We start from the raw sequence: 12,106 nt of genomic DNA, 5'->3' as shown, positions 1-12,106 counted from the left end.
ATTTGGACAAATATTTAACATTGCTGCAATTGATCTTGTAACTGCGCGAATCGTCCTTGCAATACACGTTCTCGTTCCGTTTGTCTATTAACATCTTCCATAAGCGCATTTACCCGTCGTGGCACCGCCGCCTCTTCTTGCGTTTGCAAAAATTTGAACGTAGATAACTCTAAATGAGTTTGTTCTATTTGTTCCCACAAATCATGTAGCTGTTTCGTTAATACTTGTGCTCTAGTCTAGTATATAAAAAAAGATTTATATACATTAATCGATATTGAATAAATCGGAACATAACGATTTATGTATTTCAAGGTAAAAAAAAAAATACCTGATAACCGCCAGTAAGAACTTTCAATTTTTTTTCCATTCTGGCCGCCCGTTTAGCTTCCCCGGTCATATGCATGCGATTTTCTTCTAATTTCCTTTCGCATGCTTCTACTCTATCCTTTTTCGAAGCTAATGTCGCTCGCGTATACCGTTTTTGCGTTTCCAGATACAAGATCTGATAAAATATATTTAGTAATACATAACATTTAAAACATAAATTTTAAATATAAAATGTGTTACAATACCTGTGATAGGCATTCTTCCCATACAGTTGTGTAGGAATCTAAACTAAGTTCTCCGTGCGCCATACCTTCTTTCACGACTCCCATTTCATCAGTCAAGAGCTGTTTAGCCTAAATTAAATATTAACATGATATCGATGATATAAAAATAGTAAAATCGTGTGATGCAATATAACTTACGGCACTAAGTTCATCTTCTTCAAAATTAACGTACGGATGCTGGTCTAAATAAGCCTGCGCTTGAGCTATCGAACTGGAGGCACCTTTGCGATTTTGTTGTACCGGATTCTGTAGAGCGTCGTATTGCAACATCGTAATCATTTCCCTTTTAATCAGTTCCTCTGCCTACAATTAAGTGCTTGTTAAAAAACGAATAATTACACGTACACATATGGTATTATAATTAATTATATGATCGTACTCTTTGCAAATCCGTCAATGGAGTATCCATGAACGGCCTCAAAATATTCATATTTACATCAACTGGTCGCGGTAAATCTCGCTGTATAACTTGTGATCTACGAGATAATTCTCTTTTTCCTATAAAACATCGTAAAATATTGCTGCACAATTATTGTTAAAGTTGCAAATATTTACGTTTAAACGGTTACATACTTTGTTCCATTAATTCTTGTTGTTGCCTAGCATCTATATCAGCCTGGTCTTCAACTATCTCAGTTGTAGGTGTAGTAGCACTTTCATCTTTCGTTTCACCTTCAGGAACTACTATCTCGTAGTCATTACGCGGCGTTGGAAGAGCACTTAGGCCAGCGCGTAATTGTTCTTTTACTTGTTTCTGAATTAGAGGAGTCTCTGATCCCTCAATGCCTTCGTCTGGATTAATGCTAAGCTTGTCACGAACTGGCGTTGCCGCTAGAACTCCGTTTTGTGTTCGCGTAGATGCCGGTGTGTTAAACGAATTAGCCGGAGTACCGTCGCTACGTTGCGAACGAAACGGTGTAGCCAAAATAGTATTTGGTGTTGCCACAGCATTAGCGGAAGGCACAACGCTAGTAAAATCGGAATTATTTAGCGGGGTATTTAATCCACCTGTAAAAAAAGACCGTAGACCGTTCTATTGGAAATCGTATTAGAATATATTTCTAAATAAAATTATGCCAACCTTTCAATGGAGTATCAACATGAGTAAGAGCCATAACATTTTGAGCTTCTTGAAGAATTCTATCTGCAGCTGCGGGAGTACGAGGAGTTGCAGCTGCATTTGTTGGTAAAGAATAATCAGCCAATAAACTATCCGATAATGTGATACCACTTTCAGTTGCAACTTCACGAGCAACCTATTGCAAACAGTGTAAATTTGATGTAGCCATACGAGTCATAATATTACAGTACTGCCCATTTAAGTGTCCGCGAAACATATACATATATCGACATATATCGATAACGGCCGGCGTCAAGTTACGCTCGACATGCTCGATCTTCGAAGCCGCTTGACTTCCAAGAATTGGTGGGGATAACCGTGGACATTTAAGTGGGCAAAAGTGCGATCACTTAAGTGGGCACTGCTGTACTCAACAAACAAACGGCACAATGTACCTCTGATGCTCTGCCAAGTTTAACAACTTGCTGCAGTTCTTGATCAGATATCTGTGGTTCTGGCAGAACTAGTTTACTCCTTTTTTTTATTGGTTCTTCATTATTGAGCATCCCCATTGGAATATCGTTTTCCTTGCGTTGTTTTAATTTTTGTTTGTCTTTTCTACGTTCCATTTCTTCCTTCTCTTGCCTCAACTCCCCATCTAAATGTTGCTGTCTCATTCTTGAAAAATCGATAGCAAGAGGATCAACATGCTCGTTAGATGTATCATAAAACCCAGATGCTGGCCGTTTCTCAAACGGAATTTCAGAATTGTAATTAACTCCGCGTTTGCGTTTGTTCTTTTGTGATACAGTAATACCAGCAGCTCTTAATTCTCTACGTTTTTGCAGAGCTGCAAGCCGACGAGCTTCCTCCAATTGCTTTTCCCTGGCTTTACGTTTTGCCTTTTTGCCTTGAGTATTTGCAAGCCTAGCACGTGCCTCAGATAGCATCTCCAATTCTGAAAATTGCTAAACTTATTTTTGTTACTCCTAACAAAAAATAATAGTTTCTAAAATAGAGACTCAACCATCTTCATCCATATCCTTGGGATCAGGTCTGGCAGGTTTTGTTTCTGGATTTGGATCAATTTCTCCTGGTTTTAACTTGCGAGGGTCATCTGCAGCATCATCTCCTTCTTCTTTCTTCTGAGCTTGATCGCTAATATACAGTGTCATGAGAATTATGTGAATCTTAATCATATACATAAATTGCATTGAACAGGCAAAGTTTTTTTTACATACAGTAAATATTCATAACGTTCTAAACATTGTGCAGCTGTACGTCCAATGATTGGAGCAATTGTTCTCCACTGTGTGGGCATCAATTTTGCAAGATGAAGAAGTTTCTCGTCTTCTTCTCTGCTCCATTCTGTTTTTTTAATACTTGGATCCAACCACTCAAACCAACGTGCTTTACACTGTTTAGCAGACTTTCTGTGTAAGAGAGATGCTATTCGACTCCATTGATTTTTGCCATATTTCATAACAGCGGCTTTTAAAATTTCATCCTATAAAAACAAATATTGGTTTGAGGAAAGATATTTTATAATCAAAATGTAAGTTTCAGGTTAGAAATTAAATCTTACCTCCGTGTTCCGCCAAACACCTCCCTTTATCATAATACGCGGCATTTTTTATGTATTTTATATTGTCATTTAAGGGAAAACGAAAAAATACAAAACTTTCGCTGATTGTCCCTATTTATTTGACAATTAATGAGAACCTCATTTGAACTGCAAGCCACGGATGGCGACGCTCAACTGAGCGCGAGCGCAAGCGGTCGATGCGATAGCAGAGACACAAGTGATTAATAAAATAAGTACTGTCAATATAATCATTTAAAATACAGCTGCATTATTTTTATTATATATATTTTAGTACATATAAATAAATATGTTTATAAAAAAATAAGCACAGTAAATTCTTGACTTATCGGTTAATTCGTTCCAGAGTTTCCCGCATAAATCGAATTGTACGAGTAGTGATTGGATCGATATCGATACTATCGATCATGTTCAATCAATTTGGTGCCAAGACGTAATATTAAATTGTAATATTATACAGTTAACTAGATAGAGATTAAAGTAAAAAGTTTTTCTATTAACTTCTTTTGGTACTACATATTCAGGAACAAAATATTCTTTATGTAGATATACAAAGTTTTACTTATAATATAAAACTAACATTAATATTTATTTACAGCATATACAATGTAAAAGCTTAATTAATTTACATATCGTAAAATAGCTGAATAACAAATTTAACAATAATTAACAGTTTACAGAATCAATATCATTATTTTGCCCTAAAGGAACAATATTATTCCGATTATTCACATTTGACTATTTTTACCTGTTTTACAAGTAAATTGTTTTCAAATTATCACATACAAAATTTCCTCGAGCCTCTGCAGTTCTTTGTATGTTCCCTATAATAGTTATTTGCTTCTGAAGTAAATAAACGGTTAAGCATATTGTTTTTATTGTATTTTACTTTTTTTATATTTTTGTTTTACTTGATCTCTATTGATAATTATATACATCTATGACTATACATAAATCCATCTATCTACAAAAAATATTTAGATCAGTTCAATTACTAAGGCAGTGAATTGATTATTGTATTGTTTATATCAAATTTATACTTCAAAAGTGTGTGTATGTGTGAGTGTATGTGTGCACATGTGTTAACTACAATATTGTTTTCAAAACTTTTGGGGACTTCTCCTTTCCTGAAGAACATTTTTGTTTCCTCCTACGGATTAAGCCCTCAATATGGAATAGCACTGATACACAGGGTGAGTCACATAAACTGTTGCATTATCTGTTTTCTTGGTAACCATTGATGATATATTTTATTATTATTTTAACTTGGAATTTATTGGCTTTAACGTGTTCAAACTTAGCATCATAGATCTTCCAGCAAACAGTACTCTTTGTTCTATCGACGTTTTTTCCGGTTAAAAAATAAAATTTACTTTGATCCAGTTTAAATAAGAAATGATTTGAAATGCTTATTTACAGTATAATTACAACATTTGTCATCTACCAAACCTACTTCTAATTACTAATTTAGATATTACTTATACTAATTATTTTGTCACTTAAGAACATTGTACTACTCCTACATCACCTTCATCGATGATATGTAAAAAACTAATTTGCAACTTGATCATTTTGAAATTTGTCTTTAAATTTCAAGGTTTCCAACTAAGAAAACTATCCTGTATAACTATTTGTTTGAATATACTATGCGTGATTGTTTGTGGAGCTTTACGATTACGCTGAGCTTCGAAAATATATGAGACCTTTTCCCTAGCTTCGCTACGGGAAATATCGCCCCTGAGACCCAGTAATCTGACTAAATGGTCTTCAGTCATATCTGGATATTTTTCAACCAACGAATGTAAATCGAGGGAAAGAATTTCAGAATCTTCGCAACGTAATACTTCGGCAAGACGTTTGATTATTTCGAACGGAGAATTGAAATTTCCGACTTTCGGAGCAATTCGATCAAAAAAATTCTTTAGTTTGTCTGCTTCTGTCATTATTTTTGAAGTGCACGTTAAACATTCATCATACGTTTTCAAAGATATTTTTCGTTGCATCATAGCAGAAATGTAACGTTTTGCAATTAGATTTTGTGCTTCCATAATGACGTATTCAAAGTTCTTTGGGCACAGATGGTTGTAATCTTGAAAATAATCTTCCAATGTTACACATATAGTCTCTACTGGAATTGGAGACGACAACCATTTGGGAGTAATTAAATCTTGGAAGTGTAACTCTAAATCCAAGAAAGATTCTTCTAGTAATATGGTTGCTGCTTCGTTTCGCAACTGTTGATAATTTGATAGCAAATTTTCGAATTTAACAGTAGCATCTCCACTGGTATTAGAAACCCAATATATTTGTTTCATTTGTTGCGCCAATTCCGTAAATTGTAAACAATTATTAACAACTGTGATCATGTGATGTGTAAAGTATGGTACTTGACTTCTGTCTTCAAAATGTTTACTTTTAAATTCTAACATTGCTTGCCTATACATAAATCCATATTTAATAACTTGTTCGATGCATAGAACTAATGCTTGTGCTGTTAAATTCGAGCTAATAGTTTTTGTAACTTGAAGATTCTGATCAATCATTTGAAATATAATTACAGGGGCTGCTGTGTGATAGTATGCCTCTTGAGTACTTCCTTCAGGCAACACTCCACACCTCCAGTCGACCTTTTCAGTTTCTAAAGTCTTTCTCATCCAATCCTCGTAATTTTGGCACATATTTTTCAAATATTTTTCTTGTAGGTCATTTATAATTTCAGGATTTAACAAAGGACCAATATCGCTTGTATCTATATTTAATTCAGAATGTTGCATCAGCTCTGGCCCAGTATAGGTATTCATGATCCATGACAATAGCGAAACATATTCATTTCCTTCTAAACCATTCGCAATTATGTCTTTTAAATGTTGAGACAAGCTTGTGTGGTACATTTTAACAAAAGTTCTTACAATGTTATACCAAGGTGGAAAACAGGGTTCACATAAAGTTTTAACAACTCTCAAGTCTTCCAGAATTAGAAGCCTTGTAAGTTCCAAGTATCTAACTAACCACATTTTATTATCTACTCTTTCCTCAACATGAGTCCCTTCAATTCTATTAGCCACAGATTTTTCAAGGACCTTCATTGCCATATCTTTCCACTTTTTAGGTCTCCCTGGTGGCATAAATCCACTTTGTTTATGTCTCTGAATAGCAAAATGATCTGCCTTTTCTTCTCTTTCTATAATTCTTAAAGCTGTTACAATTACTGTAGGTTCTTTTCTGACAGTGTTCAATGTACGGCTTAGAACCAATCTGATTTGTTTTTCCATTAGCTGTGAAAGCATTTCAATGTCTTCTAAATAAGCCTTTAACATAACTGTGTCAGCTGGTGATTGATTTGGAAGTTTATGAAGTTCGTATAATAAATCATCTCTTGAATTTTCAAGATCCATAATGCTCTGATGAGCATGCAAAAGCTTGCCCTCGTTTATCCACTGTTTAGTCTTTTCAACACTGTCAGGAACCGTAAATGTATGCTTCAAATTTTCTTTGGCAGTAACATATTGCGAATGACGCATGTTTTCATCCTGAACAGTTTGCAATTTTGCATTGAGTTCTGGAACTTGTTCAAACAATTCGCCAATCTCATTTAAGTCCTGCTTTATAGAAGCAATACTCTCTAAGGAACTCTGGAGTTGTTCAAAACCTACACGAACTCCATCTAATTGACTTTGCATTGCAGTTTTGAGCATAGTTTCAACGGAAGCTTTCTTTCGACTTATTCTACGTTTGTACATATCAATTTTTTCCAATTGACCCGGACGTTGCAACAAATTTGACACATATTTTGTTGCCCTTGCCTTGGCTTCTTCTTCCAATTTTTGTAGATCTTCCATTTCTGAAGCTGTATTTCGTTAATTTACGTCACCTTATAAAAGTATTACTTATAAAATGTGGGGAATAACGAATCCCAATTAATTAGATACATGCAAATGAAAAGCGTGGAAAGATATTTTGACATTTATAAAACCTTGGTTAGGTATTTTAAGATGCGTTTGCATTAAAGAGATTGTAGTATCAATGAACGCACCACAAGTACTTAAAATGCAATATGTCGGAACATAGTGTTCCTATACAATTGTGCTATGAAAATGCACTGTAAAGATTTTGTAAATTTACTTCTCTCTTAATCATTTAACATAAATAACATAGTTATAAAAAGTATTCTGTGCTTTTTGAATAGAATTTAGTATTACAAATGCATTCTTTAAAGAGATTGTCAGGAACAATTAATCAGTATTGTAAATATAACTTAAACAGATGTTTAACCTCAAAACCAGCAGAAAATAGAAAAATTGAAGTAGAAAAAGGTAAATAATTTAAAGTACTCTATTAAAATATCAATAAAATTAAGTTAGGCAAATTTTATTCTTGTGTGCCAAGATTTTTGTAGGCCATTGTATCTAATAGTAACTCTAAATAATTGCAGAGAAGAATATTGTGATAGATAGTTTTGAGGGAGTCACAATAATTGGTATAAATCGCCCGCAAACAAAGAATTGTTTAGATACTGTAACAGCACAAGAACTGTCGGATGAATTAGAGAAATTTGAAAATGACAAAGAGTCTGTAGTTGGTGTACTTCATGGTATTGGTGGTAACTTTTGCGGTGGCTATGATCTTAAAGAAATTGCCAAATACGATGGAACGAATGAGGAAACATTACCACAATTTGGGCCATTGGTAAAATCATTAAATTTTTGAATGTTTATAAAAAGTTGTTTATATTATACTAGTTAATTACTCGATTATTTGTAGGCTGATAAAATTGAATTAATTAAAAAACCTTTAGTTGCTGCTATAAGTGGATATGCTATAGGCATAGGGTTCGAACTTGCCTTAATGTGTGATATAAGAATAATGGAAGACAGTGCAGTATTAGGATTTTTTAATAGACGTTTTGGTATTCCCATACTATGTGGTGGTACTGTTCGCTTACCTGCTCTAATTGGATATGGAAGAGCAATGGAACTTATCTTAACAGGCCGTGCTATTTCTGGGAATGAGGCATTTAATTGGGGTCTAGTTACTCGGTGCACACATACTGGTTCAGGTAGGGTTTCAATTATAAGGTTATACCACTGATGAATATTAAAGTACAATATAACATAAATATTTTCAAATACAAGTATATTTTTTTATTTGCAGCACTAGGTTGTGCAGTAAATTTTGCAAAATCATTTGTTAAGTTCCCACAAAAACCTATGCTTGCCGATCGTGTTTCTACTCATTTTGCTACATTTTCTGCTAAACAACTAGAGGAAGCTTTACAGTTTGAGAAAGATAATGCATCTCATTTATTATTTGAAGAGGGTGTTACAGGAGCAAATCGATTTGTCAGTGAAAAGCTAGGTAGGCATGGTAAATTTTATAATATAACGCCAGTGGATGCAAGTTTTAAAGAATTGGATAAAGATCTTTTGTAAAAATTTACTAATACGTTACTATACTTAACATAACTGATTTTGTTGAAAGAAAAAACTCCACATAACAACGTGTACATAGAAATCAAAATTTGCTATAATCGTGACTGTACAAATTTATTTATATTATTATTTTATTTTTAATGTAGATTTAATGAATGAATCTTTTCTATGAGATACGTGTGTTTTTAATAGTATGTCATTGCATCTTTTCGCTGTTTTTCCACCGATGAGCGGCGTGAAATTAATCATTTGACCATTCGCATCACCTACGTAAATAAAATTTAAAATAAATGGTATTTTATACAGGGTGTTCGGCCATCCCTGCGAAAAATTTTAATGGGAGATTCTAGAGGCCAAAATAAATCGAAAATCAAAAATACTAATTTTTTGATGGAGGCTTCGTTAAAAAGTTATTAACGTTTAAAGTTCCGACCGTACTGAATTTTTTTCTAGAAAGTAGGTAGGATTTCGAAGGTATGTCTAATGACAAAAAGTGATTGTAATTGACCCCTGCAATTGAAAATAATTTTTCCAGAACGATTCGAAATTTTTTTTTTCGTCGAAAAATTTAGGCACCTTCTCGAATTTTTTTCTCGAAAATGGTTAAGATTTCGGGGGTAGGTCTATTCACCAAAAATGCTTGTAATTGACCCCTGTAACTGAATATAATTTTTTTAGTATGATTTGAAATTTTTTAATAATTTTTTAATGAAGCCTCAGTCAAGAAATTGATATTCTCGATTTTCGTCTTATTTTGGCCTCCAAAATCTCCCATTAAAATTTTTCCCAGAGGTGGTTGCACACCCTGTATAATGTGTATACTTACGTTGATATACGATTATTAAATATGTTAAATTTGCAACGAAGACGTCGAGACCAGAAGTATGAGGCTCAAAGAAGGAAACTTTTCTTAAATGACAATTAACTTCATCGCATAAATCGAATTCAGCTGAAAATATCTGCGTGTTTACAGTTTACGAATTTGGAGAAATTATTAGAAATTTTTAAATTAAGTTTCGCTTACTCGTGTCTTCCAAGTTTACCACATTCCGAATGTAATTCAGTATCAGTTTGAGCGGGCAATCGGTATTTATTAACAATTCCTTTTCTGCCTCTTCGGACGGTATATTCCCCTCATCGTTATTAACTGAAATTGTAGATCAAATATGTACATATTCGGTACGATCTTCGCTGAGAACATCGTATATCGAAAACATTCTAACCAGCATATTTAATTCGAATAATTGATGTCATTATTCCATCAATAATGAAGAAACATTACGAGAATAGGACGAATTAATCTTACTTTGATCTATAGATTTTAGTTAAGGAATCTATTGTATATTGAATGGTTAAAATAATCGAAAATCGTTCGATATATCGTTGCTGTTTAGCATTTGCTTTTTAAAAGGAACGCAAGTTTTAAATTTCCATTATTCCACCATTCCACTATCCAAATAATTTCATAGATATTCGAATGCAACGAATAAATTTCGAATATCATATACACATAATATAAAAGTACTTTGATACTTCGATAGATCGATATACTCCTAACGATAGGCAACCCGATGCACGCGTGCGTTGAGAACTTTCCATCACCTTTTCCAGCTCCTCCATTTTTCCTCCACACTAATTTCCATCCAAAAGAGTTACGGTTCTTCTAAATATGCGAAGAATATTATTTTTACCAGCACTGTACGTTATTCTTTTTTGTTAGTCTTTGTTGGGAATAAAATTTGCTCGACTCAGTATAAGTCTGTTTCCCGCATCGAAGACGCATCCGATGCACTCGATGCACTGGTTGTGCACCATGGTGCGATAAGGTTTCTTTAGGGTGGTCGCCGTTGTCGATGCATTCATTGGACTGGAATTCGGAATAATGGTGGAATTTCATATTCAAGTTGAACAACAACGACCGTCCGCAGGCTTAATTGGCGAAAGTAATGCGAACCGGCCAACCACAGTCGAGCCAGTTGAAGCTGTGTGACGAAACGAGTGCAGGTGGCGGTGCATTGTTGCGCAATCGTTCGTATCCCTCCTCCTCCTCCTTGTAACCAGGAGTCAGGACGAGAGTCCCCTTCGTAACCAGAAGGTCCTCCCCACCAAGTGTGCCTTCCTCCCTGCTCGACCTGGTGAATGTTGCGCCCGCAAATCCGCGCGATCAGCGTCCACGGCTGTTCTTTCTTTCGTTTCTTCCTTCTATCTTACCTTTCCCCAAGGACTCTAGCCACCTTTTTGTTGCTCCTCCTTTGGACGACCTGTCGGGCTTTCGAAACAACGTTTCTGGATCTTCGTCGCGATCGATCTACGCTTCTCAAACGAGACCCAAAGAACACCCGGAGACGCTCTTATCGATGCATTATTATTCTAAGGATATCTATTAAAAGCATTCGATTTTTTTATCCATCAATGATCTTCGATGCATTCTCTGTGAGAAGATTGACAAAACTTAAAAACAAATTGGTTAAAAGAAGAAGAACGTTAATGATCAGGCGAAACCTGGCACGAAAGACAAAAGGGCGGTTCCCAGGGTCTTCTTTCCGATCAGCGTGTACGTGGCATTTGAGAGGAAGATGCCAGTGCCTTTCACGAATCACCACGCGATCCTACAATGTCTTATTGTTACGAGCGAACAGGCGAAAGAAAAATTCTTTCCGATGGGAGAGGCAAATCGACACGCTCCTACTCCTTGCAAGAAGCTAGTGTCGCTCGCGTTGCAGTAACAATACTAACACGCTTCATTTTTCATTATGTTCATAACGAATAAAATTCATTTTAATTCATAATTTGGATTCTTCATCGAAACGTCTGATATTCTAGAATTTCTGTAAATCCATTGTACTGCTTCACTCTGTGGCGTTGCCTTCCGTGCTCGCCAATAGAGGGCCACGCTCTCGTCTTTCTCGCAAGCACTCGACCGATCCTCCGTTTCTATACTATACACTCCTCGATTAATTACCCAATATCCCTTCGTCTAAGGGCCTTATTAGTAATATTTCGTATCCACCCCATATAAGACCCTATTTCTCTCCTCCTGCGACTTCCATTAACCCCCAGCGTCGTTTGTCGGTTCGAAAACCCCCTTGCTATTCTCGCGAACATTTCCATATCGTCTGCGACTAATAGAATCTCAGAAATATCAGTAATAAACAATACGAATACGGGTGGAATTTCGTTTCGTGGTACGGACGCGCGGCGGTTTACTGAAATTACGTACCTCGAGCGGCTCGTTTCGGGCCCACTTTCCTCCTTCGTCCGTGCCATTACGCGTGCCGACGAGGCCCGGGAAAACGGATTCAGCCTAAGCAATTTTCATACGCTATGCATGGCAGGACGAGAGCCAGTCGTTTCGGGGTCCTTTATACGGTGCACCGCGTCTCAGTCCGTTCTGTAGCTCGCG

At 35.6% G+C, this 12,106-nt stretch overlaps 3 protein-coding genes across 3 annotated transcripts; 1 reads left to right on the top strand and 2 right to left on the bottom strand.

The window, feature by feature from the left end:
* Positions 1–14: 14 nt before the first annotated feature.
* On the bottom strand, positions 15–3,424 carry Cdc5 (cell division cycle protein 21). The gene is made up of 11 exons (XM_076773110.1): positions 3,257–3,424; positions 2,913–3,178; positions 2,699–2,829; positions 2,127–2,629; positions 1,693–1,867; positions 1,185–1,619; positions 991–1,109; positions 750–914; positions 573–680; positions 329–502; positions 15–236 (listed from the first exon to the last, which is right to left on the bottom strand). The coding sequence occupies exons 1-11, from the start codon at positions 3,299–3,301 to the stop codon at positions 15–17; spliced, it is 2,343 nt and encodes a 780-aa protein (XP_076629225.1). The 5' UTR covers positions 3,302–3,424.
* Positions 3,425–3,508: 84 nt separating this feature from the next.
* Positions 3,509–7,265, bottom strand: Sec6 (Exocyst complex component Sec6). The gene has a single exon (XM_076773111.1). The coding sequence runs from the start codon at positions 7,111–7,113 to the stop codon at positions 4,867–4,869; it is 2,247 nt and encodes a 748-aa protein (XP_076629226.1). The 5' UTR covers positions 7,114–7,265; the 3' UTR covers positions 3,509–4,866.
* Positions 7,266–7,352: 87 nt separating this feature from the next.
* On the top strand, positions 7,353–8,877 carry LOC143345739 (short-chain-enoyl-CoA hydratase). The gene is made up of 4 exons (XM_076773115.1): positions 7,353–7,587; positions 7,707–7,960; positions 8,036–8,330; positions 8,426–8,877. The coding sequence occupies exons 1-4, from the start codon at positions 7,476–7,478 to the stop codon at positions 8,701–8,703; spliced, it is 939 nt and encodes a 312-aa protein (XP_076629230.1). The 5' UTR covers positions 7,353–7,475; the 3' UTR covers positions 8,704–8,877.
* Positions 8,878–12,106: the final 3,229 nt, after the last annotated feature.

Source organism: Colletes latitarsis, chromosome 9 (genome assembly GCF_051014445.1).
Source record: "Colletes latitarsis isolate SP2378_abdomen chromosome 9, iyColLati1, whole genome shotgun sequence".
Lineage (NCBI taxonomy): Eukaryota > Metazoa > Arthropoda > Insecta > Hymenoptera > Colletidae > Colletes > Colletes latitarsis.
Note: the sequence above shows the minus strand (reverse complement) of the source record. Positions and strands in the feature narration are given on the sequence as shown.